The sequence below is a fragment of the Ceratotherium simum genome, chromosome 17, assembly GCF_057802395.1.
Source record: "Ceratotherium simum simum isolate JZ-2026a chromosome 17, ASM5780239v1, whole genome shotgun sequence".
NCBI classification, from domain to species: domain Eukaryota; kingdom Metazoa; phylum Chordata; class Mammalia; order Perissodactyla; family Rhinocerotidae; genus Ceratotherium; species Ceratotherium simum.
In genome coordinates this window covers 911,990-938,209 of record NC_141916.1, presented here as the reverse complement: position 1 = coordinate 938,209, position 26,220 = coordinate 911,990, and the positions used below count along the sequence as shown (strand labels likewise).

Genomic DNA, 26,220 nt, shown 5'->3' with positions numbered 1-26,220 from the left:
TGCCCAGGATCCAAACCCAGGCTGCCAGTAGTGGAGTGTGAGCACTTAACCACTATGCCACGGGGCCGGCCCCTTTCTAGTCTTTTTTAATAGTAACTTGTTCCTTTGTCAAGTTTTTTATTTTATATTTTGTGTGCTTAATTATAAAAAAATATAGCCTATATTTATAGTTTCTATCATTTTAATTTCTCGTGGATCTATTTCTACTGTTTGTTGCTTCTTCTGATTTTTCCTTATGCTATTGATTTACTTGTGTGTCGATTAATTTTGACTTGCAAGCTTATGTTTGGCTGGGCTTTTTCTGTTGAAATTCTGGGAAGTACATGCTGAGAGTGTACGTATCTAGCAAGTGTCTGCCTTTGCTTCTGCAAAGTGCCTCGGAGTGTCACCAATCTAGTATTACTTTTTATGTTAATCGCTCCACTTGGCATTTCCTGGTTTTTGAATTCTGCATACTCAAGAGAACCTTTCTGTTTATCCCAGGAGAAGTCCAGACACAGAGAGACAACTTCCAGACACAGTCCTCTCGGGATGCAGGCTCGTTTTTGCCGTCCACCTTCTCACTGACGGCGTGGCCCTCGCCCCACTCACTTTATGGAAGGTCTCAGCTCCAGCTCCACCTCCTGCGAGTCCAAGGCCTTGTCTCCAGGTCTCGTGTTGTCATTAAAACACAGGAACCTGTAATTCGCTGGTTTTTGACCACTGGGATTTCCTTTACTTTTTTTTTTCAAGCTCTGCTATGGATACTATTTCATATTTACCCAGTAACTGGTTTGTAATGGGAGGTTTTTCAGATAACCTAGCCTGCAGTATTACATAAGTTCTATGGATGTATATACACAGAGAATACACCTTTTAAACTTGAAGAATCTTTTCCTTCCATGAAGGTAAAACGTCACCGATATTAAGCAACTGTGCAGGAATTGTCAGTGGCTTCATATGCTGACAGATTGACTGTAGGTGAAACAGCTGAGAATATTAGGGGTTATTTTTATTATGCCACGTCAGGCTTTCATGTGAAATTCATAGAAATGCGTTTATTTAGTAAGCCACATAGTTAATTAAGTATATAACTTCATCTACTGGCCAAAAATATACTTTTTTCCCCAGGATAAATTTCAAAAAAAATCCTTCATTTATTGTAGCACAAAATGGAAAAATACAACAAACTTTAAAAAATTTATAAGCTGCTGTTTATGAGCCTGGATTTTCTTGATTAGCAGCAGCACTGAACTGCACTCAAGGGTTATAATTCCCCAAAGGGGTACAAGGAAACCTCAGCTTTCTGAAATTCTTATTGTTGTGGCACAGCCCAGGTACAGTAATTTTGACAAGAAAACAAATACAAATGCTGACTAAAATCAGACTGTAAATTATCCCAATAAGACGCCCTAAAATGTAAGCAGTACCTAGGACAGCACCTTTTGGGACAATTTCATTTTTATGATGCAAAATACAGAATGAGTATTCTGTAAGCTAGACTCTTAGACGAGACTACTAGTGTGGAAATGGAGTCTAATTTTGTCTCTTTCTTGGATTTCTTGTTATGAAGATATTGAGATAGTTGCTTGGTGTCTGTCATTTCCTTCAAGTCTCTCTTTCTCAGTGACAACCCACCCCATGTAACGCTGTGGCTCACTCTCCCTCCCCTGATCCTCTCCACTCTTCTCCTATAGTGTTTATCCCTTCCAACAGGCTATATTTTTATGAATTTATTATGCTTGTTGTTTTTTGTCCGTCTCCTCCCACTGGAAAGTTAAAATCTACCAAAGGCAGGAATCTTCCTATGTTTTGTTTACTAATATATTGCCAACAACTAAAATAGTACCTGTCACATAGGAGGTGCTAAAAAATTACTTGGGATATGAATGAATAATTTTTTATTTCCCCACCTGTAAATCAGAGTGATAACTCATGGCCTCTCGTTTCCTCACAGGGACATGTGGGTACAAACAAGACACGTGCGTGGCAAGTATATTGATTTATCCGAAAGAAAACTGCCATTCATAGAGTAACACCAATGACCATTTTTTTGAAGCATAAAGTGACCTAGCCTTTAAATGTCTTAAAGTTTCCCTCTTAAATCTGTTATTAAGTACATAGCAATTTCCTCATACATATAGAAAATATGTAATGCTCAGCACTTGGGAGAAGGTCATACCTCATTTTTTTCTTTGAGTTTTGTGATCATAACAATCACGGGACTGTCCTCCTGCCAAACCATCTGCCAGAAATCATTCACGGTGTTGATCATGGGGCCCTGCGTGGCGATGAATGCTTTCTCTTCGCCTCTGTAGCCCTAGTTTGAGTAAAGAGACAACAATATTGGCTTTGAGGTTCATGTCTTGCTCTGAAAGTTTAGGTGAAAGATTTTCAGAACAGACAGCTCTGCTCGTCCAAAAGCAGCACAGACTTCCGTGGCTCTGTTGATTCCAGCACCACAATTCACGTGGCTGTTCTCCCAGAAAGTAAGCATTGAGCACGGTACTGAGGGTTGTGATGCTCAGTCCTCCCAGAGCACCTGTACAGCGCCCTGAAGCCACAGACGCCCAGGAAGGGAAGGTCACTGTAAGGGACCCACTGCCAGTGTTGATTACGACTAGCAAACGAAAAACTTGCTAGTGATCAGGTTAAATCAAAATTAATCTACTCTGAGGAAAATAACTAAACCCAGCAATTCCAAACAGCAAGTCGACATGCTCATCAGAAAGAAATCGATGTCTATTTACTTACCCTAATATAATTAGCATTAATGTAGGTGCTCAGAGAATCAGTCACAGTCTTTGGTCTTAAGCACACTCTGCTGAGGGGATCTAGGAAGAGAACAAGAAAGAATACATTAAACAGTTGAGCTCTTTCTAAAGTTCCTTAGAGCTCAGGGACCAGGACACACACCTGTGAACGTGCATCTCCACTGTCTGGCGGGTATCCATGTTTGCCACTGGGTGTCTGCGTGTCTGTCTCCTGACCCATCGTGTTCACTGAGGGCCACTGGGCCCACTCTGACCCCTGTTCCTGACACAGATCTCGCCCATAAGCCCAAGGTGATGGGTTTACACTTCATGCGATTTTTTGTGAGTTTTTGATTCTTGACCCGTTCCTCATCTTTACTCCTTTTCTCGTTCTATGGATTTGGAATTCACACCAGATCTCCTAGTCCTGGCTCTTTTCTGTCCTGCCCAGCACAGACACTCAGTCTGGCCCGAATCCCTCTCTATTTGGAAGGAGCCGTCGCAGTCATGGACAGCACGAATATCTGATATTGGACGATTATTGCAGCACTGGCAGCACTGTCCTACACCCAAAATCACTTTCCATCCAGAAGTTGAAAGGCTCTTTGTGAAAAAATATGGTAGTTATTTTTACCAACATTTACATAAATGAATTAAGATCTAGTCATCCCTTTATGGTTTCTTTAACTCTGAGCCTCTGGAAGGTGAGGCTGGGGGGTTTTCATTCTCTCTCTGAGAGCTCCTGTCTAGCACAGTGCTTCTATATACAGTAGACGCTCAATAAGTGTCTATTGTATTGATTTAAATCGTCCTTTCCATTTTTCAAGAAGCCAGTTCCGTGCATTCCTCTCTAGTAATTGCTCTATCGCTCTCCTTCCCCAGATGGGTAAATTCTGAGAGCTTGTCACCCCCCCGTTCCTACCTCCTCATCTACTGTCCAGTCCCCCTCGTGTTCACGTCGCTCTGTTCTCACACTAGTCTCAGGCAGAGATGCTCTTGCTCACGCCAACACTGACTCTTTGTTACTAAACCCAATGAGCCCATGGTGGTATTTTCTTTCGTGTCCTCTCTGCAGCATGAACAGTTCAAAAACTGTTGACCATGTTTTTGGAGTCCCCTCTTCCCTGGGGTGCCGGGTCACAGCAGTCTGGTTCTCCTGACCCCTCTTCCATGGTCTCCTCTCAGTCTCCTGCTTGTTTCATCTCATGTTGCTACTTCTAGGATTCAGCTTGGCCCTCGTCTATGCTCACCTGACACTGCCTTGTTGGGTGATTCATTCATTCTCATGACTGTAACTGACTCCCAAATAGATATCTTAGCCCAGACTACTCTCCTCAGATACTGACCGTTTTTCTATTTGTTGTTTCCTTCTGGATATACCCCAGGTTTGTGAAACTCCACATGCCCCATGGGGTCCTGATAGCCCTCTGTTCTTCTTTGTTAGGTGTGCTACCACAGCCAGAGCCCATGTTTGAAAACCAGTTGTCCTACTGGACTTCACCCTCCATATCTGATCACTCGTATTCTGTCTCTTCTACCACCTGAGATGCTCTGGGGTCTGTGGCTTCCCTCTTCCCGTGGCTGTCTTCTTAGACTAGGACCTGAGCATCCTGTCCGGTCTTACTGTCTTCAATCTTTTTCTTTTCCCATCTATCCTTCTCATAGGTGTCATGGTGGTCTGTGTAAAACAAAATCTGATCACATCATGCCCTTGCCTAAATGCCATCTATGGTCCTAACTGCCATAGCAGCATTTCCCAAACTGTTATCTGTAAATCATTTCTTCTATAACATATAGAATTATGTCATACAAATTATAAATTAGGTCATCTTTAAAAAAAGGAGTTCAGTCATCAAACAAATATGGTACACACTGAATTAACCAAAGTTGAACCACATTCCTTTCACTGTAGGATTTCTCAGGGGCTTTATTATGCTAAAGGACTTTGTGAATTTCCAAGAAGGTATTAAATATAAACTTACTGTCCACTGAACTCATTTCAGTATGAATTGACAATCCAGACGGTCTAGAGCAGAACTGCCCAATAGAACTTCTGTGATAATGGAAATGTTCTCTATCTGTGCCGTCCAAAATTGTAGCCACTAGCCATGTGTGGCTACTGAGCACTTGAAAGGTGGCTGGTACAGACCGGAGAACTAAAGTTTTCATTGTAATTAAGTTTAGATTTTCATAGCCATTTATGTGGCTAGTGGCTGCTCTACTGGAGAGTGCAGACCTAGAGGATGGGACCCAAGCTCCTTACTTAGAGGGTCCAGCACGTCTTGACCTTCTCCCACAGCCTCATCAATAACCACTTTCTACGGCGCCGCATGATCTAGTCACACGGACACGGGTCTGTCTCCCAGATAGCCCGCGTTCTTGCAGGTTCTACGCTTTTGCTCATGTTGCTGCCCTGCCTTCTCTCCCTCACTCTTCAGGGCTCAGTTCAAGAAAGAGCTTTCTGAAGCACCCCTGGCCTTCCCAGGCAGAATTAGGCATTCCTTTCTCTGCTCAGACTCCCTGAGTATCATTTTAGTATTTACCATCTTGTCTTTCAGGTGATTCAACTTCTACCTGCACTCAGTGGATTGTGATGAGCCCTCTACTTTTGTATCCTTCGTGATTTCTGTTTGGTATGTGACTCATGGAGAGTTTAATTCAGAATTAATTTCTATTAGAAAGAGCTAGGACATTGCTTTTGACTTTCTAGATTTTTCTTCTTTTCTTGGTAAAGGGGTCAGGAAAACATTCAGTCCTTTTCAGTGTCCACTGATTATTAGTTTCCACAAATGCCCCAAACCACTTAGACTTGAAAGAGGCCTACTCCCTTCAGTTTCCATAATGCCTACGATGTGGAGCTTGGCCCTATAAACTGCTTAGAAGCAGGTTCCCTGTCAAGCTAAATTAAGTTTACACAGAAAATTGGCAATTCATAGTATTTCCAAAGTATTTAGAGGTTTCCAAATACTTTTTTTTTAAAAAACATGAAAAAAACCATATTACTGAGTACAGGAAAATGTAAGGTTCCAACCAATGCCTTTTTAATGTTAGTTTAGATGAGTTAAAAAGCCAAGGATTAAAAAAACCCAAAACTTTATCACTATTATTGTCTTCATCATCATTTTCATCACTACTGTTATAATTTATTCATGTTATGCATTTTAAGTCTACATATTAGTCAAATTCTCTATGATAATTTTTTTCAGAATAGACATTTCTGGACTATAGGTTAAATATTTAGCAAATCATTTATGATTCACCTGGGCAGTATCAATAACAATTACAAACACTGAATGAACACTGGTCATTTTTCCTCCCTCCCTTCTGCTCCTCCCTTTTTATTTTGTCTTTCCTTCCTCTTGTTTTCTTCTTCTTTCTTCCTTTTTCCCTCTCTCCCCCTTTGCCTTCCTTCCTTCCTCCCTCCCTTTCCTCCCCTCCCTTCCCTTCCTCCTTTCTTCTTTTTCTTCCTCCTTTCTCTTCTTCTCTCCTTCCTTTTTCTTTTTTCCTCTCAACAAATTATTGAACACATACAGATTTGGTATATAGGACACAGGAAATTTCGCATCCTAGTCTCTTTAAAATACCTTTTGGCAATCTTTTTTTTTTTTTTTTTGTGAAGAAGATTGGCCCTGAGCTAACATCTGCCAATCCTCCTCTTTTTGCTGAGGAAGACTGGCCCTGGGCTAACATCCATGCCCATCTTCCTCCACTTCTTTTATATGGGACGCCGCCACAGCATGGCTTGACAAGCAGTGCATCTGTGCGTGCCCCAGATCAGAACCAGCGAACCCTGGGCTGCCGCAGCAGAGGGCGTGCACTTAACCACTTGTGCCACCGGGCCAGCCCCCCCCTTTGGCAATCTTAAATCTTCTCTTTCACAGATGAAATGGTTCCTGGATCCTGATATTTTGATTGGCATCATCGCAGATTTTGCCAAAGGTTATTCTGTGCTTGATATTTCCTCTCCAGGAAGAAATATGTTTGAGATTTGAAGTCAAGAGAAGAAGCTATGAGATGAGGGAAAGTGCATCGCTGCTAGTGGCGGGCACAGGCAGGGACTAGAGGATGGAGTCAACCTAAGTGGGAAATGGGAGGAGAGGCAGGGACTGGCCACCCCTTCAAGGTGATTGGGGGTCATCTTCAAACTTGTTGCAGGAGAGAGAGAAGACTGCAGGCTGCATTGTCTAACACGGTAGCCACAATCCACATGTAGCTAAATGTAAGTTAATTAAAATAAAATTAGGTTTAAAAATCAGTTCCTCAGAACATTAGCTATACTTCAAGGGCTCAGTGGCTGTCACACTGAAGACACAGCACATTTCCATCATTGCAGAGGGTTTCAGTGGACAGTGCTGGTCGTGGAATGCAGCATGGTGATTATACGGATATTCGCTTTTAAAGAACCTAGTGAAAATTATAGGAGAAAACAGGGCTCTTAAATACCTCACTTTTGAAACTGTAAACTTTTCTCTCCGTAGTTAGTGTCCCTATTTTCTGGATTGGTTCTGGGGTTAGTGACGGATTCATCTTCAGGTAGGTAGAGAGGTGAAGGAGAAACGAGCACTAGCTGAGGCTTCCTACTACTGGCAACTTTTCTCCGCATTTTTCACCTATTATTATTAAACTCTTTCAGTAGCCCTACAGGGCAATAATATTATCACTATTTTTGGAGATGAAGAAAGGACGGTGCAGGAAGATTAAGCAGCCTGCCATAAATTGTAAATGTTTTTTGCCAGATAGGAAGTCAAGTTTAACTCCACTATTTTCCTTTAGCCACACAACTTGCTGCCTTAATGAGTGGTTCACTTATTTGCTTATCTACTCCGTTTTAGGCACTTAATATAATAAAACAGGAATCATAATTTACATAGGGAACATTACCAGACTTAACATTTTTACATGTGAAATGATGGCCAGAGTAAATGGGGTTCTTTAATTTTATCTGTATTGTTTTATGTTTGTATAAATAAATTGACTGCAATGGAAGAAATATACATAAAATGTATTACTATACTTCATTTTTGTGTAAATATAGTTTCATATTGATGTATGATCAGTTTTTTCCCCATTGCTTTTGTGATTTAGGACATAGACGTGTTTTCATGACTAATATTTGTTTATATTGCAAAATAACTGGATGTAATTTGAGCTTCACACTTTGACCTACCTCTTGGAGTGTTCTGAGCCAGGCTGACACCATCCTTAGAGAAACAGCTATAATTTAACTGGTTCTCAGCCTTCCATATTTCTGCTGCAAAACACCCTCCAAATTATATAAACTCACTAATATGTACAAGCTGGCAAGTTTTAAACTTAAGAGTTTATTGTGGGTTAAAACAATGAAAACAATCCTAATATTTTAACTCTTAATCATTTGCTAATTGTTATTTTATGCAGTGTTTCAAATTTACCCCATATTACAGTCTAAAATAAACCATAAGAACAGCTTTGCACATTCGTCTTTTCTGATGATTTTCAACCAATGGTGTGGCTTGTCCGAGCTATAGTAACTACATTATGTTTCGTGCAACAGGGGCGGGCGGGGTATTCAGGCTGCAGACATTTCCAACAGAAAATCCTTCATTTGCAACACCCGTTGTCAGCACAGGTGCCCCAGTTCATGCGATCCACCCAGTTCTGGGAATGGAAACGCTGACACAGGACTGTGAGGCGGTTGTCTGATACCATCTGGGCAGGAAACAGAGGAGACGGAGCTTTGACATAATCCTATAATTTCCAAATCCTTCTGAGATTAGATGGTCAAGTGTAATAATTGCAATGGATGTATCTGCCCTAATAATGTTTAGTAAATTTTAGATGAAAAATCTTAAGAGAGAAAGAGACAGACAGAGAGAAGACCAGCTCTACCAAAGCACTTTCATCCCCTTCAGCCAGTGGTAGTTATCAAGTGTCCTCAGTAGTGACTACACCTTCAGTAAATAGACTGAACTGTATAGACCGGGTGAAAGCATGCTGTAGTGGAGTGATCTTAACCATGTGTTTCCAGCTCCACCAGAACGGGAAGCCCAAAGACGCCATTAACAGTGATCCTCATTATCACCATAGACCTGGAGAATTTGATGTTTTACCAGTGAATTAATGGACTGAATTATGAAGACTCTACTCTTTCAACGTCCGTACATTTTAGAAATCTTTGAGGCTCCATCTTTCGAGCTGTTGCCTTGAGATGTTTATGGATTTTGCCAAAACCCAACTGCATCTGTTTGTTTAGTGATTGACAATGTTACTTCCTCTCTGAAGTGTTTTTGCTGCTCTGGGCAGAATTAATTACTCAAGCCTCCTGCACCACCTGGCCCGATCTCTATTCTGGCTCTTATTACATTGAGCATAATTACTCGTTTACTTGTCTCTCCTCTCCAGTCTGTGTGACCTCCTTCATTTTACAGGCTGTTCCTTATTCCTGACTGGCTTTTGGCATCAGCTCATTGCTTGACATCGATGAATTTCACTGAGCTAAATTTAGTTGTAGCACAGTCTATAGCAGTGTTTCTCAAAGTGTGGGCCTGGCGTCATCTGTATTAGAATCACCTGGTGTTTGCTAGAAGCACAGTTTCCCAGGCCCTAAAGCAGAGCTACTTAAAGAGACTCCCTGGGGTTGGCCGGGGGCTCTGGGATTTCACCAGGACTCCAGGTGATTGCTATGCACAATGAAGTTTTCTGGTACCAGCTTCACTGAGACATAATTCACACACCATTTAAAGTGAGCCATCATAGAGTTTTGTTTCTTTTTTTTATGCACAGAGTTGTGCAGCCATCACCACAATCAATTTTATAACACTTTCTTTATCCCAAAATAAAATCCGTACCCTTTAGCAGTCACTTCCCAGGTCTCCCAACACTAGGAAACCACTAATGTAGTTTCTGTCTCTACAGAGTTGCCTGTTGGGACCCTTCATATAAATGGAATTATACAATACAAGGTTTTTGGGGATGGCTTCTTTCACTCAGCATAATATTTTCAAGATTCCATGTTGTAACATGCAACTGTACCTCATTCCTTTTCATTGCTGAATAATATTCTGTTGTGTGCATATACTACATTTTACTCATCCATTCATCAGTTGATGGATATTTGGGTTGTTTCCACTTTTGGGTATTATGAATAGTGCTGTTACAAACATTTGTGTACAGCTTTTGTCTGGACACATGTTTTCATTTCTCTTGGGTACACAGCTAGGAGTGGAATGTCTGGGTCATATAGTAACTCTCAGTTTTACCTTTTATTTATTTATTTTTTTGCAGGGAAAGATTTGCCCCGAGCTAACATCTGCTGCCAATCTTCCTCTTTTTTTTTCTTCCCTAAAGCCCCAGTGCATGGTTGTATATCCTAGTTGTAAGTCTTTCTAATTCTTCTACGTGAGCCCTCGCCCCAGCACGGCAACTGACAGACGGTTGGTATGGTTCCACGACTGGGAAACAAACCCAGGCCACCAAAGTGGTGAGAGTGCTGAACTTTAACCACTAGACCATCCAGGCTGGCTCTCAGTTTTATCTCATCCTCTCTTTTGAGGAACTGCCAGACTGTTTCCTGAGCAGCTGCACCATTTTACTTCCCCACCAGCAACGTAAGAAGGTTTCAATTTCTCTACATCCTTGCCAACACTTTCCATTGTCTATCTTTTTTATTCTAGTCATGTGGAGGTGAAGGAATGTATCATTGTGGTTTTGCTTTCCCTGGTGGCTAACAATGTTGAGCATCTTTTCATGTGCTTATTGGCCATTTGTACATCTCCTATGGAGAAATGTCAATTCAAGTCCTTTGCCCATATTTTGGGTTATTTGTCTTTTTATAATTGAGTTGTAAGAGTTATTTACATATGCTAGATATAAGTCCCTTATTAGATGTATAATTTACAAATATTTTCTCACATTTTGTAAGTCATCTTTCTATTTTCTTGATGGTGTCTTCTGAAACACAAAACTTTTTGATCAAGTTCAATTTATCTATTTTTTTCTTTTGTTGCTGTACTTTTGGTGTCACATCTAAGAAATCATTGACTAATTCAAAGTCATGAAGATTTACATCTGTTTTATACTAAGAGTCTTGTAGTTCTAGCTTTTACATTTAGGTCTTTGATCCATTTTGAATTAATTTTTGTATACGGTTTGAGGCAGGGTCCAACTTCATTTTTTTGCATGTGGATACTCAGTTTTCTTGAAAAGGTTATCCTTTCCCCATTGAATTGTTTGACACCCTTGATGAAAATCAATTGGCCATCTGTGTGGCACAAAAAAGTTTTACAACTAAGTGTCTACTGGAATTGTGAGCTGAGTAATAGAAGATAGTATTATAGTAAGAGTAATAGAAGATAAAGTTATTAACCTCAGATCACTTTAATGATTTTTAGTCTTATATGTGTTTGAACTCCATTTTGATGTGTATGTGGAGGTTGTGAGGATGGGAAAGGAAGAAGTGGGGTGAACTGGGGAGGCCTCTCCTTCACAGCACAAACTATTTAATTCAAGAAACTTACTTGGCAAAATGGTCTTATAGCGATTTTTAGTTCCATGACGTGGAATGTCAATTTCTTTTGGATCCACAAAGTTCATTGGTATTTCCTGCAAAAATAAATGATATCAAATTAGTGTGCCTAACGCTGCCACAAAGAACACCTTCACAGGGGGCCATCTGATGCAGAGCTCTATTGGACTTCAAAGTCACGTATAAAACAACAGACACCACCTCTGTTGACCAACACCCTTCCTTTCATAAACATATCAGCTGCACCCTGACAAGCTGAATCTAAGAAACAGCTCTGTGTGTTAGAAAGTATTACCTTATATGTAGGTATTAAAGAGACATACAAAACTTTGGTTAGAGTTTAAGCATCCTGTTCTGACATAAGTGCTAGAAATATATAAACAGGCAGCCGAGAAACGGATTTTTAAACAATGTATTCAAATTTCTTCAAGTATTTATGTAAGTTCAATACCAAGAATATCACTAAGATGGATTCTCTTTTAACATTAATTGTGACTCTTTTAGGATTATTAGAACCTTCCTCCCCAAATGGTAAATATAAAGGGCATTTTTGTTGATTCAAGTGATGATGATGTGATGCTTTTTTGTATTAAGAAATGGTTTATAACTATACTGTTCCATCTGAGGCTGTAAATGTAATATTTTTAGTGCAGGGTATCCAGACACTGTTCTCTCCCACTTAACAAGAATATAAATACTCTTCTTCATTCAGAATATATGTCAAATGATGGAGAGGGAACAACTGGAGCAGAGGTGGCTCCTTGGAAAGGCATTGGGCTAAAATGTGAGCTTCTGTAGCTGACCAGGACAAAGACAACAACAAGCTAAAGTCTTCAAAAGGGTCCAGCAAATATTTAAGGATTTGATTATACAAAATACTATGTTCTCTAACTTAAAATTCTGCAAAGGCTTGCTTACAAAAGGGTAATGTGAAATAAAATAACTTTTATCACTAGATCACATAAAATAGTATTTTTGTCACTTAAACTTTCTCCAAAGGAAAAATATCACTCGACAGCCTAATATTCATTGCAATGCAAGAAGTTATCTACGAATTATTCAAATTGTTCTAGTTTTCAGTCAATCTGAAAATTTGAGAAAAGCCTGACCGTAGTATGAATTTGAGACTTGGTCTACAGAAAGGAGCAGCTCACTTTTTAAATGTCATTTCCTACATCTGCACTATTTTAGGCATTTATGATATCCCAACTAAATGTTCAAGTTCTCAGCTCCAAGTTACCAAATAAGCAAAATTGTTGAATGCTCCACAGAAACCCATGTTCACGTTTGGTAATTTCAAACAGGTCAGTCTGTTTTGGCGAAAGCCACGAGGTAGGCAATACCTTCATTCCTCCTCGCTCCTTCCTGTTTTCTGACAATCTGTCATCTTCCAGCGTTCTCTCTCTCGTTGGTACTCCTTGTTGGGCTCATCTTTCCTTTCAGGGAAGTAGCCATGTGACGGGCTCATCTCAGAGTAAAGACCTCCCTGTGTCTCTAGAAAAGAATACTGGGGTACTTTGGCTACCTGTGTGATTACTGACTGGTTCCTTCATCCTCTAGGTCTCATTTTCTTCATATAAAAAAACAACATGCTCCAAAGTCTAGTGTAAACAACTGCACGTTGTATTTTACTTTGGACACAATCATAGTTCACGAGGCTGATGGATCTGACCTGCTGCTGGATCTTTCACAATTAGGTGCTAGCAAATATCTGAACAGACCCTACAGTGGTCAATTTATTATACTCAACAGATATGGCTTAAGATGTACAACTGATTTAAGATGTGAAGTGTTCTATAAAATGGATATTCCTATGGGCAGCAATTGGATCTAAGAAGGTCTAATCTGTCTCTGTGCTCTCTGGGCAGAAAAGTGTTTTCATGCATTAAGCTATCACCAGCAACACTGATGGTCACCATCATTTTTAGCTGAAACTTGATATCATTTTTAGCCTGCACTTAGTCTTCCCCTGTGCTCCTTATGTCATTAAAGGGTAATATAAGCACCCTGCTGCTCAAGTCAGAAAAACAGGGTATCACCCCTGACTTCCTTTTTCTTGGCTGCTTCACCTGATGAGCCCACTTCTTGTAGATTCCTATAGATTCTCCCCATGTTCACTGCTACTTTTTTAGTGTAGATCACCATCACAGTTCCACATTATCTCCAGAGATTATCTCCAAATTCTCCAAAGCACCTCTTACTAATGCTGACTATATGGCAGATAGTGATCCTTTTAAAACACAAGATAAATTCCAAAATCTTAAATATGTATTAAGACTTGGGTTACTTTTATGTCTCTGAGGCTCAACTTTTGTCACTTCCCACCTTAATTTCAATGCCCTAGTCAAACTGAACAATTTAATTCCCCAAACAGTGACAGCAAGGCTGTTCCTTCTTCCTGGAATGCCCCCTCTCTGCCCAGCTTCTTCTTGCCACTTCTTTGCCTCACCAGCTCCCACATCTTCTGCCTTAATTTAGCTATTGCATTCTAGCACGAATACGTATCAATAGTGGATGAGATGCAGGGTGGATCTAAAACCCTTGCACTTAACTTTTGGAACTGTAACTGTTTGTTTACCATAAGCTGCTTGACTGGAGGGCAGTGTCATTTTAGTACATGCCTCTAGTGCCCAGTATATCAAAATACCTTCTGAAGAGTGAATGACACACAGCAGGCTCACCATGAATTCACTTTGGAGTAAATGTGAACTTGCCACAACGTCCCTCAGCTGTGACCTTGTGATAATTCGGCTGGCTGACTGCAGATACTCCATTGCTACCTTCTCCCGTGGGGTTGGTATAGCCACAAAGGGTTCGATGTTCCCCAAGCTGCTCATGTCCAATGTAAGAGATACGTTGGATCCTCGTCTACATTGGAGGAGAACATTGTTAGATTTAAACACCACATGAATTATTTTGATGGTACAAATTTGTCTTTGTACATACATGCAATTCAGTGAGAACTTTTACGGAAATAAGGACCAAATGTCCTTTTTTCTTATGGTACCATAATTGACTACAGCAACTATCTATAGTTTCTCTAGAGGACACTGATAGGTTTGTCATTGGAAACAACTCTGAATTGAGAAAATGAACTATAATTTATTAATGGTTATACCTGCTACAGAAATAATAGGATGGCTAATAATATTAAGTGAAAAATTTATGAAAAGTAGACATCACATTTGAATTGAGGAATCAGATGTAACACAAACCAACTTTATTTACATGCATATCTGAGAGTCTGGTATGTAAGTCATATAGCCACCTGATATTTTTTGACGTCAGTATACCGTACTCATGATTTTTTTGGACACAGGAAGCTCAGAGGAAAAAACAACAATCTCTTGTTTTAGTTCAAATGATTGCCATTGAAATAGAATTCAAAAGCTTAAAATGTATGTATTTCTTGGGAGTGACATCAGCATCATGGTGGAGTAAGTTGTTCCCTTTGTCACTCCCCTCTAAGTTACAACTAAACAGACATTCATTAACCAACAGAGGATTCCCTACACAGCACAGTAGAATGCCTGAGAGATCCACGCAACCATGCATCTGAAGGTGGGTGGACTGGATCCCCAGAAAGTAGTGGAACTGGGTGAGTGGACCCCTCCACCTCCCCAGCGGCAGCAATCCAGGTTGCAGGTCCTCACACAACAGCTTGCGCAACTGTAAGAGGAGGTGGGGGCAGCCCGGCCTGTGTGTGAACGCTTTCAGAGTGGTAGCCCTGCTGGCGGGAGTGCCCACCATAGAGTGGCAGCTCCTCCCAAGAGAATGCTCCCCACTGAGTGGTGGCAGGTCAGCCCCTGAGAAGGACCCCTGCCTGCCTAGCACAGCAGCTCAGCCAGACTCACTTGCCTAGTGCAGCAGCCCTGCCTGCATAAGAGCAACCCACCTACCAAGCACAGAGGCCCAGTCCATGTGAACGAGATCTGCCAAGCAGCTGTGGCCAGCCCACATGAAGGCAGAGCAGCTCAACTGGCACAACTACCAGCAGATGGGATGAGATCAGAAAACACAGCTCCTGCCTGCCCCAGTGGTGGCAGGTGGAATCTGTCACCTGATACTACCACAAATGTGCCGGCAAAGGATCAATTCATCAAATACCATGAAGAATTACAGTAACACTTTAGAGCAGAAGGAAAATGACAAGTCTCCAGAAACCAAACCTGAAGTCACAGACATTTACAATCTAAGTGACAGAGAATTCAAAATAGTTGTCATAAAGAAACTCAGTGAGTTTCAAGAAAACACAGAAAGACAGTTCAATGAGCTCAGGAATAAAATTAATGAACAGAAGGAAGACTTCCCCAAAGAGAGTGGAGCCCTTAGAAAAAACTATACAGAAATTCTGGATATGAAGAACAAAATTAATGAGATAAAAAATAATGTAGAAACCATAAAAAACCAAAAAAATAGAGCAGATCTTATGGAAGACAGAATTAGTGAATTAGAAGACAGAAATATGGAAATGCTTCAGGTGGAGGAGGAGAGAGAACTAAGGTTTAAAAAAAAAAATGAAGAAATTTTTCAAGAAATATCCAACTTAATTAGGAAAAGTAACATAAGGATTATAGGTATTCCACAGGGAGAAGAGAGGGAAAAAGGAGCCATGAGCTTGTTCAAAGAAATAATAGCTGACAAATTCCCAAACATAGGGGAAGAAAATGGACTTACAAGTACATGAAATCAGTAGAATTCCTAATTACATCAATACAAAAAGACTTTCTACAAGGCATGTAATATTAAAACTGTCAAATTGAATAACAAATAAAAAATATTAAGGGCAGTAAGGCAGAAGGAAATAACCTACAAAGGAACCACATTAGGCTTTCAGCAGATTTCTCAGCAGAAACTTTACAGGCTAGAAGAGAATGGAATGATATATTCAAAACAGCTGAAAGACAAATCTTTCAGCCAAGAATACTCTATCTAGTGAAATTATCTTTCAGATTTGATGCTGACATAAAGGCTTTCTCAGATAAACAAAAGCTGAGGGAGTTCATCGCCACAAGACTTGCCTTATAAGAAACAATGAAAGGAGGCTCCCACCTGAAACAAAAAGTCAAAGGTTTACAAAGCTTTGAGCAAGGAGATAAACAGACAGATAAAATAATAAAATTGCAGTTGTCTATCAGAATAGGTTAGCAAACACTTAATTATAACATAAAAGATAGAGGGAAAGAAAGCATCAAAAACAACTATAAACACTTCAATTTAGTCACAAACTCACAACAACAAAAAAGAATAACTTGTGACAACAATAACTCAGAAGGGGAAGAGGAAAAGGATGGAACCTGCTTAGGCTAAAGGTGATAAGAGGCTGTCAGAAAATGGGTTATCTCATCTATGAGATCTTTTATACAAACCTCATGGTAACAAGTAAGTAAAAAATCAGAGCAGAGCCACAAATCATAAATAAAGAGAAAAATGAGAAAACCATCACAGAAAACCACCAAACTGAAATGGCAGTCAGAAAGACAAGGGAAAAGAAACAATGGAAATATAGAACAACCAGAAAACAAAAGATAAAATGGCAATATTAGGCACTCATATATCTATCAATAATCAATCTAAATGTAAATGGATCAAATTCTCCAAACAAAAGACACAGAGTGCCTGGATGGATTAAAAAACAAGACCCAACAACATGCTGCCTCCAGGAAACACATCTCAGCTTTAAAGACAAACAGAGTTTCAGAGTGAAGGGATGGAAGATGATAATCCAAGCAAATGGAAAGCAAAAGAAAGCAGGTGTTGCCATACTTATATCAGACAAAGCAGACTTCACGATAAAAAAGACAATGAGAGACAAAGAGGGGCAATTTATAATGATAAAAGGGACATTCCACCAGGAGGACATAACACTTATGAATATATATGCACCTAACACAGGAGCTCCAAAGTATATAAAGCAACTATTAACAGACCTAAAGGGAGAAATCGACAGCAATACAATAATAGTAGGGGACCTTAACACCCCACTTATATCAATGGATAGATCATCCAGACAGAAAGTCAACAAGGAAACGAGTGGCCTTAAATGAGACACTAGAACAGATGGACTTAATAGATATATATAGAACATTCCATCCAAAAACAGCAGACTACACGTTCTTCTCAAGTTCACATGGAACATTCTCAAAGATAGACCATATGTTGGGAAACAAGGCAAGCCTCAATAAATTTAAAAAGATTGAAATCATATCAAGCATCTTTTCCAACTACAATGCTATGAAACTAGAAATCAACTACAAGAAAAACCTGGAAAAGTGAAAAATATGTGGACACTAAACAACATGCTACTGAACAACCATTGGATCAATGAAGAAATCAAAGGATAAATAAAAAGATACTTGGAGGCAAATGAAAATAAAAACACAACATTTTGGGATGCAGCAAAAGTGGTACTAAGAGGGAAATTTATAGCAATATAGGCTGACCTTGACAAACAAGAAAAACCTCAAATAAGTAATCTTAAACTACACCTAACAGAACCAGAACAAGAAGAACAAACAAAGCCCAAAGTCAGCAGAAGGAAGGAAATAATAAAAATTGGAGCAGAAATAAATGAAATAGAGACTAAAAAAACAGTAGAAACAATCACTGAAAGTAAGAGCTGATTCTTTGAGAAGATAAACAAAATTGACAAACTCTTAGCCAGACTCACTGAGAAAAAAGAGAGAAGGATCAAATAAAACTTAAAATGAAACAGGAGAAATTACATCAGATACCACAAAAATACAAAGGATTATAAGAGAATACTGTGACAAACTGTATGTCAACAAATTGGATAACCTAGAAGAAATGGATAAATTCTTAGACCGTATAACCTCCCCAAACTGAATCAAGAAGAAATAGAGAATCTGAATAGACGAATCATAAATAAAGAGATTGAAACAATAATCAAAAACCTCCCCAAAAGCAATAGTCCAGGGCCAGATGGCTTCTCTGGAGAATTCTACCAAATATTCAAAGAAGATTTAATACCTATCCTTCTCAAATTGTTCCAAAAAATTGAAGAAGACGTGATGCTTCTTAACTCATTCTATGAGGCCAACATTACCCTGATACCAAAACCAGACAAGGACAACACAAAAAAGGAAAATTACAGGTCAATATTGCTGATGAACACAGATGCAAAAATCCTCAACAAAATATTAGCAAATTGAATACAGCAATATATTAAAAAGATCATACACTATGATCAAGTGGGATTTATACCAGAGATGCAGGGATAGTTCAACATCTGCAAATCAATCAATGTGATACACCACGTTAACAAAATGAAGAATAAAAATCACATGATCCTCTCAATAGATGCAGAGAAAGCATTTGACAAGATCTAACATCCATTTATGATAAAAACTCTCAATAAAATGGGTATAAAAGGAAAGTACATCAACATAATAAAGGCCATATATGACAAACCCACATCCAATATCATACTTAATGGTGAAAAACTAAAAGTCATCCCTCTGAGAACAGGAACAAGATGAGGGTGTCCACTCTCACCACTCTTACTTAACACAGTACTGGAGGTTTTGGCCAGAGCAATTAGGCACGAAAAAGAAATAAAAGGTATCCAAATTGGAAAGGGAGAAGTAAAACTCTTGCTGTTTGCAGATGACATGATTCTATATATATAGAAAATCCTAAAGAATCCACCAGAAAACTGTTAGAAATAATCAACAACTATAGCAAAGTTGCAGGGTACAAAATCAACTTACAAAAATCAGTTGCATTTCTATACACTAATAATGAACTAGCAGAAAGAAAAGTCAAGAATACAATCCCATTTATAATAGCAACAAAAAGAATGAGATATCTAGGAATAAATTAACCAAGGAGTTCAAAGGCCTATACACTGAAAACTATAAGACATTATTGAAAGAAATCAAAGAAAACATAAAGAAATGGAAAGATATTCCATGCTCATGGATTGAAAGAATAAACAGTGAAAATATCCATATTACCTAAGGCAATCTACAGATTCAATGCAATCCCAATCAGAATCCTAATGACATTCTTCATGACAATAGAACAAAGAATGCTAAAATTTATATGGAAAACAAAAGACCCTGAATAGACTCAAAGCAATCTTGAGAAAAAAGAACAAAGTTAGAGGCATAACAATCCCTGACTTCAACATATACTACAAAGCTATAGTAATCAAAATAGCATGGTACTGGCAGAAAAACAGACACACAGATCAATGGAATAGAATTGAAAGCCCAAAAATAAAACCATACGTCTACAGATAGCTAATCTTCGACAAAGGAGCCAAGAACATACAATGGAGAAAGGAAAGTCTCTTCAATGAATGGTGTTGGGAAAACTGGGACAGCCACGTGGAAAAGAATGAAAGTAGACCATTATCTTACACCTTACACAAAAATTAACTCAAAATGGATTAAAGACTTGAGTGTAACACCTGAAATCATAAACTCTTAGAAGAAAATATAGGCAGTACACTCTGACATCAGTCTTAGCAGTATCTTTTTGAATATCATGTCCACTCAAGCAAGAGAAAGAAAAGAAAAAATAAATGGGACTACATCAGACTAAAAATCTTCTGCATGGCAAAGGAAACCATGAACAAAATGAAAAGACAACCCACCAACTGTGAGAAAATATTTGCAAATCATATATTCCACAAGGGGTATAAAGAACACATACAACTCAACAACAAAAGAACAAACAACCAGATCAAAAAATGGGCAGAGGATATGAACTGATATTTTTCCAAAGAAGATATACAGATGGCCATCAGGCACATGAAACAACGTTCAACATCACTAATTATTAGGGAAATGCAAATCAAAACTACAATGAGATATCACCTTACACCCAACAGAATGGCTATAACTAACAAGACAAAAAATAACAAATGTTGGAGAGGACATGGAGAAAAGGGAACCCTCATATATTGCTGGTGGGAGTGCAAAGTGGTGCAGCCACTATGGAAAACACTATGGAGATTGCTCAAAAAATTAAAAATAGAAATACCATATGATCCATCTATCTCACTACTGAGTATTTACCCAAAGAACAGGAAATTAACAATCCAAAGAAGCTTATGTACTCCTATATTCATTGCAGCATTATTCACAATAGCCAAGACATGGAAGTAACCCAAGTGCCCATCAACTGATGAATGGATAAAGATGTGGTGTATATATATATATATATATATATATATATATATACACAATGGGATACTACTCAGCCATAAAAAAAGACAAAATCATCCCATTCTCAACAACATGGATAGAGAAAGACAAACACCGCATGATTTCACTCATATGTGGAAGATAAACACATGGATGAGGAGAACAGTTTAGCAGTTACCAGAGGGGAAGCAGGTGGGGGGAGGGTGAAAGGGGTAAAGGTGCACATTTATATGGTGATGGATAAAAAATAGACTATCAGGGGTGAGCAAGATGCAATCTATACAGAAAGTGATATATAATAATGTACACCTGAAATTATACAATGTTATAAACCAATATGACCTCAATAAAATAATTTTTTTTAAAGTATATATTTTTTATAACTTCTGAGTGAACCCCTAAAAGATAGTTTTTGTACCCTTCATTTATTCATTTATGTATGTATGTATATATGCATGCTATGTGTGTATTCGCGTATGTACATATTTATTTATTTATGTGATAAACTTATAAGGGCCCATAAAGATCACAGACCCTTATACTAAATTACTAATGTTTGGAATTTCTCCATTTTTTCTTTGAGACAAACACCATGATAAATTTTTCTAAATATTTCATAGCTGCTTTTGCTGGCAACTAGTTTGATTACCTATCTATGTATATATTGAAATATACATATATCATTTTATTTATTACATTATTGTGTATTATTAAAGATATTATTCGAATCTATTTTTTCCTTATTTTTTTCCTACTGGATTTGTCAAAGCCTGAGATATCTGAGTCATCTACAATAACTATATTTGTTATTTTTGCTTATATTTGTAACTGTTTTTACTTTATGTATTTTAGACATTGTGTTATTTGAAGCAATTCGTAATTTTATCTCTGCTGTAAGTTTTATCAGTATTAAGTACTTTCCCATTAATTTTACATCTGGATGCACATCTGACTTTTTAAAAAAATTAACACTGACGTACCACTTTCATTTTGGCACCTTCTCGAAAAAACTTTTCTAGTCTCTATTATTATTTTTAACTCCTAGGATCACTGCGTTAGGGACTAGGGGGTAGTATTCTGATGCCTCATAAAATATCACCTACCTGATAAAGGGACCCCCCTCCACTTCTTTTTTGGGGGCTGTTGGTAGTGATTGACAGGGCTCCCGTGTATTGAGTAGGAGGTAAACAGTTGAGGGGGAACAAAGAGTGGTTCTAGTTTTAGGTCAAGAGTTTTAATCTATTTTTAGTGGGAAAGCAGTTTTTAAAATTTCTCAGTGCAGTATTCCTGGCCTTTAAATTGGCAGAAATTCCGTCTTGATTCTGATAATAGGTTGTCTATTGGTCCTAGTTTTTAGTGTATTTGTGAGAATTCAGCTTTTGCTGGTTTCATAGATATTTTAGTAAGGAGTTGGGAGAGGCTGCTTAAGGGATTGCTAATCAGATGCCATTTTAAACCGTTATTCCATTCAGTCCATATTCAGGCCCAAAAGACAGAGGTATCTGCACTCTGTCCGTTGAGTGACAGCCAGTGCTGCACTGGTTTAGCAGAAGGCAAGGTCTCTTCTACCCAGAGTGGTCAGAGCGGATACACGAGGCAGGAGGCGTTTGAGCTGGGCGTTGAAAGTAAAAGTTCAATAGATAAACCTTTGGTAGAGGGTTATTTCAGAGAGACAGCCTGGCAGGAGAAAATGTGGGAGCAGGAAATGATAAAGCATCTTTGATAAATGGCATATAAGCAATTTGAGCTAGAGTTCATTGGTATAAAAATATATTTTGGAATTGGGGGGCAGGGTTATGTAGGAGAGATGAGAGAGAGGCCAGAGTCATAGGAACTATCAGACTATAAAAAGCCCGCCCAAATCTAGAAGAGAGAATTCAGACATCAGGTTGTATCAACCTCTGTTCTGGCTCCCACAGCACACCCTGCCCAAACCTGAGACTGAGGCCTCTGAGGGGCCCCTCGAAGGTACATTTGATCTGGTGAGTCAGTTTTCTAAGGATTCTGTGATGACTTGAGAACTAGGGAAGCGTTTTCACGCAAACTGACTTCGTAAGGAAGAATGACTTTTGTTTGGCAGGGGAAGGGGAAGGAAACTCATATTTATTAAACATCTATTATCTGCCAAGCGCTGTTGTAAGCACTTTCACCTATGGCACCTCAGTGTTCACGGCAGCCTTCCGAGTACTACTTTCTCCCACTGTGCAGGTGAAGAAATGACCAATTAGGAACACAATAGTGGACCAAGGATTCAATCAAGTTGGAATGTGAACCCAAGCTCTTTCTGCTTTGCTACCCAAAAGCAAGAGTATGGTGGGCGGATTGTCAGACGCTACAGTGCCCTACGTGGAGTCGGGGTCCCTTGTTGGGAGAAGGCTGAGATGACTGAATTACAATGTGGAGGGAGTATCGTACTCAGGGCACGGTTTCGGCCTTTGCGGTCATTCTTGTCTGGCTCTCCCACGGCATTGCGGTGGACCTTCGGTCAGTCCACTGAGCCTGGTTGCATCTCAATTCCCTCCTCTTTTGTGAAATGGATAATAAAGTGCTCCTACTTCGGAGGGTTATTACAGGGACTGATCAGATAGAGTCAGTAAACTGCTTATAAAAAGTGATGCCTGGCTGTTATTAAAAGTGGGTCATAATGAATAAAGTCCCACGAAGTCTCACCTTCTGCGTCTCTAAGGGATCTATTTTAAGAGATCGTCACAAAAACTCAAAAACAGTTTACACTGAGATTAATGTTAACATTTTAAAATCAATGGATAGAATCTCCACATTTGTCTAAAGAAAAATACATTCTTCTTGATAACCTATTTATCTGAAAATTCCCTTTATTATGGCAAAGCCATTTCCTCTGAACCCTAAACAATTCCAGAACACTTCACCTCCACACTCAGACAATGTCCCGAAGTTCAATATGGAGTTACATTTACACAGGCTGTTGACCTTACAGAGAGCTTTTTCCACAAAACAGTCCTTACCATGGCAAGTATCTCCTATTCTATCATGAAATATTACCCTAGGTTGTCATTAATTTGGAAAAATCTCTGCTTTTGTTAGTTCTTATTTTCAAGGAGCAAACAATATTTAGGTTAATTGAAATACACTGGAATTAGGAAATTGAATCAGTAGAATCAACTTAAAAATTTGTGCACTTAGTCATGTCTTGGCTTGGAGAGGAGAGATTAAATACACATCTGTGTATATTTTGAAGTGTTAATTTTTTCATTATAAGAGTTAACTGTAGAAAAATTGTAAAATCTAGAAGTTTTAACAAAGGTATTAAAATCACTCAGAATCATCTAAACTTCACTAGCATTTAAATTGACCTCTAATTTTGCTATTTTACAGGCGTAATGGCAGTGACTTATTGTGTTAATCTCTATTTCTTTGGTTAGAGATGATGACAAATACATTTTCACATGACTATTGTTCATTTATTGGTCCTTCCCTCTGGGAGTTGTCTGTCATGCTCTTTCCTAATGTTTATATTATGGCATTAATGTATTTATTCTGATTACTATGATATATGAGATATTAATTATTTCTCAGATATATCTGTTACATATATACAGTTTATTGTTGCCTTAAAATACTAAGGATTTTTAAAAAGTTATATTTACCTCAGTCAAACATATTAATCTTTTCTTTTGTGGTTTCTTGCATTGCTTTAATACATAGAGATTCATCTGGAAGTTTAGATTTTTTAAAAAGTTAATCTAATCTATTTGTGATTTATTTTGGGGTATGGTAAAGGTGAGACTCGTCTAGGTTTTTTTTTTCCCCCAAATAGGTTATCAATTGTTTCTAACACAATTTACCGAACAATCTAGTGAGGGATGTGTTTGTAAGTACGGGAATATTAGGCTTTTAACTAGTATTGCTGACCAATGATCTGGAGGAGAAAACATCACTTTACTGAACTGAGAGACGAACGTTTGTTCCACAGAATCCATAAGCCAAAATGATAGGACAAGAGGACAGAATCAGAAATATCTTTCAAAAACTGAACAAACATAAGAAGTTAAGAGAAAATTCAAATTAAGATACAGGGAAAACACCTAAAGGATTTAGAGAAAAAAATCAACAGAAATAATAGGAGACCTGGACCTTTAATAAAAACAGCATGTGGAAAACGAAGAGCACAAATCCTTATTCACAGCTTTGCTCTCTTTGTTGTGTAACTCTGGATAAACTGCTCAGGCCTTTTCATGCCTCATGATTGCTGTTTGACAAAAGGGAACATAATAAAAGCCTTTATCAAGCTCCCCTGCAGCACCGATTATTATTTATGCCAGAAAACAAATAAGAGGGAGGAAATTCAAAAGATACCAGTGCAAACAATTGAAGGAAAAAGCAAATTCGTAAGGAAAGGTAAAAGGAATGCAATAAACAGCATGCTAATTACAATTAAGTAAAACGGAAAACATGGATAAATCTTATGGGCCAGGGCCGCACAGCCGTTTCAGCAAGAGAATTTCACCACTCCGCTGAAATTGTTCAGCTCTGCATCACTGCTCCTGATGGGCAAGACGTGGGAAGAAAATATGGCTAAAAACACAAGAACACTGCAACTGAGGGTTGGAGTGGCTCACCACTAGGCACTTCTTTTCCTGGTAGTTGGGGCTACGTGCTGGATCTTAGAAGCTGGATTTAGGCGGGAGGGCTACAGCCTCCAGCAACGGGCTGTGGCCTCAGTCTGATTCCCAGATACAGCTGCTCTTTCTCCAGGACCTTGGCCACCAAGAACACTGGGACTTCAAGTGTGGCACCTCATTTAGCAGCCAACAAAGAATGCAAATGGGAGTAAAAGAACAAAATGAAACAAATGATCGTTTCGCCCGTAGTCCAGGAAGATGTACTTCTGAACCTGTTGGATTATGAAATTGTTTCAATGGGAAATGGCGGCAGCTTCTTATCTGGAAGTACTCGAATTAAGAACGGAAAAATATGCATCTGAAGATTACAAGAAGAATTTCGTACAGAATGAAAGCAAACAGATCTTTGAGAGCTGTTCCAATCTTAATTTTTCTGTTCTGTAAAACATATTCATACTCATTCAGAGCTGTCTTCATCAGTTTACACGTCTAATCCTGCACGGTGAGAAGTAAGAAGTCTGTTACTCTCCTCCTCTCCAGAGCTGAAAGGCTGTGGGTCTGAGACCTTCGTCCACCTCGTCCCCCTTGTGGGTTACGATCCTAATGATCACAGATCTGACAATGTGGGCTTGATCGTAAAGGGGCTGAAGTCCCCACTCCAACTACATTTTTCTTAATTGATTTTGCTCATTCAGTTTGTCCACATATTTAGTTTTCTCAGAGACTTCTAATTAAAAAGAAAGAAAAAAACAAAAAGAAGTTCTTACTCATTTGAATAACAAAGGGAAAACCAATGGTGAAATGGAGAAGGAACTCCTTTACTCCGTGTGGACTGATGGTCCGCACAGTTCTTTGAAACTCCAGATTCCACGCCTTCAAGTTCCACGGTCAATGGTATTTGATGAGTGATTTGATGTTTTTCTCCATCTCTTTACCTACAGATAAATTATATAGAGTGCTAACTGCCTCCCTGGATTGCTTGACAGATGAGAGGGCAAATTTTTTTTAAAAAAGAAGATATGGAGTGCTAAGTTAAATTGCGACTTAAATTCAAAGCTCTTGAAAAGTGAAATTGTGACATAAATTTCTAGAAGCTGAAATAAATGAATAGGTATTGTGACCAACCATAATAAAATTTCCCAAAGGAAATCCTGCAGAGAAGAAATGTACTAAGTATAAAAGATATGAGGCCTGGGTCCAGGGAGATGATA

At 38.8% G+C, this 26,220-nt stretch overlaps 1 protein-coding gene across 1 annotated transcript in view; it reads right to left on the bottom strand.

Moving 5' to 3' along the window:
• Window positions 1-26,220, bottom strand: part of PTPRR (protein tyrosine phosphatase receptor type R) — a gene marked incomplete at its 5' end in the record, with an annotated part of 201,775 nt that overhangs the window by 29,112 nt on the left and 146,443 nt on the right. Inside the window, 4 exons of the mRNA XM_014786722.2 lie at window positions 2,162-2,299; window positions 2,734-2,813; window positions 11,228-11,312; window positions 13,917-14,103. Coding sequence (XP_014642208.2) covers window positions 2,162-2,299; window positions 2,734-2,813; window positions 11,228-11,312; window positions 13,917-14,103 — 490 coding nt within the window. The remainder of the gene's footprint in view (window positions 1-2,161; window positions 2,300-2,733; window positions 2,814-11,227; window positions 11,313-13,916; window positions 14,104-26,220) is intronic.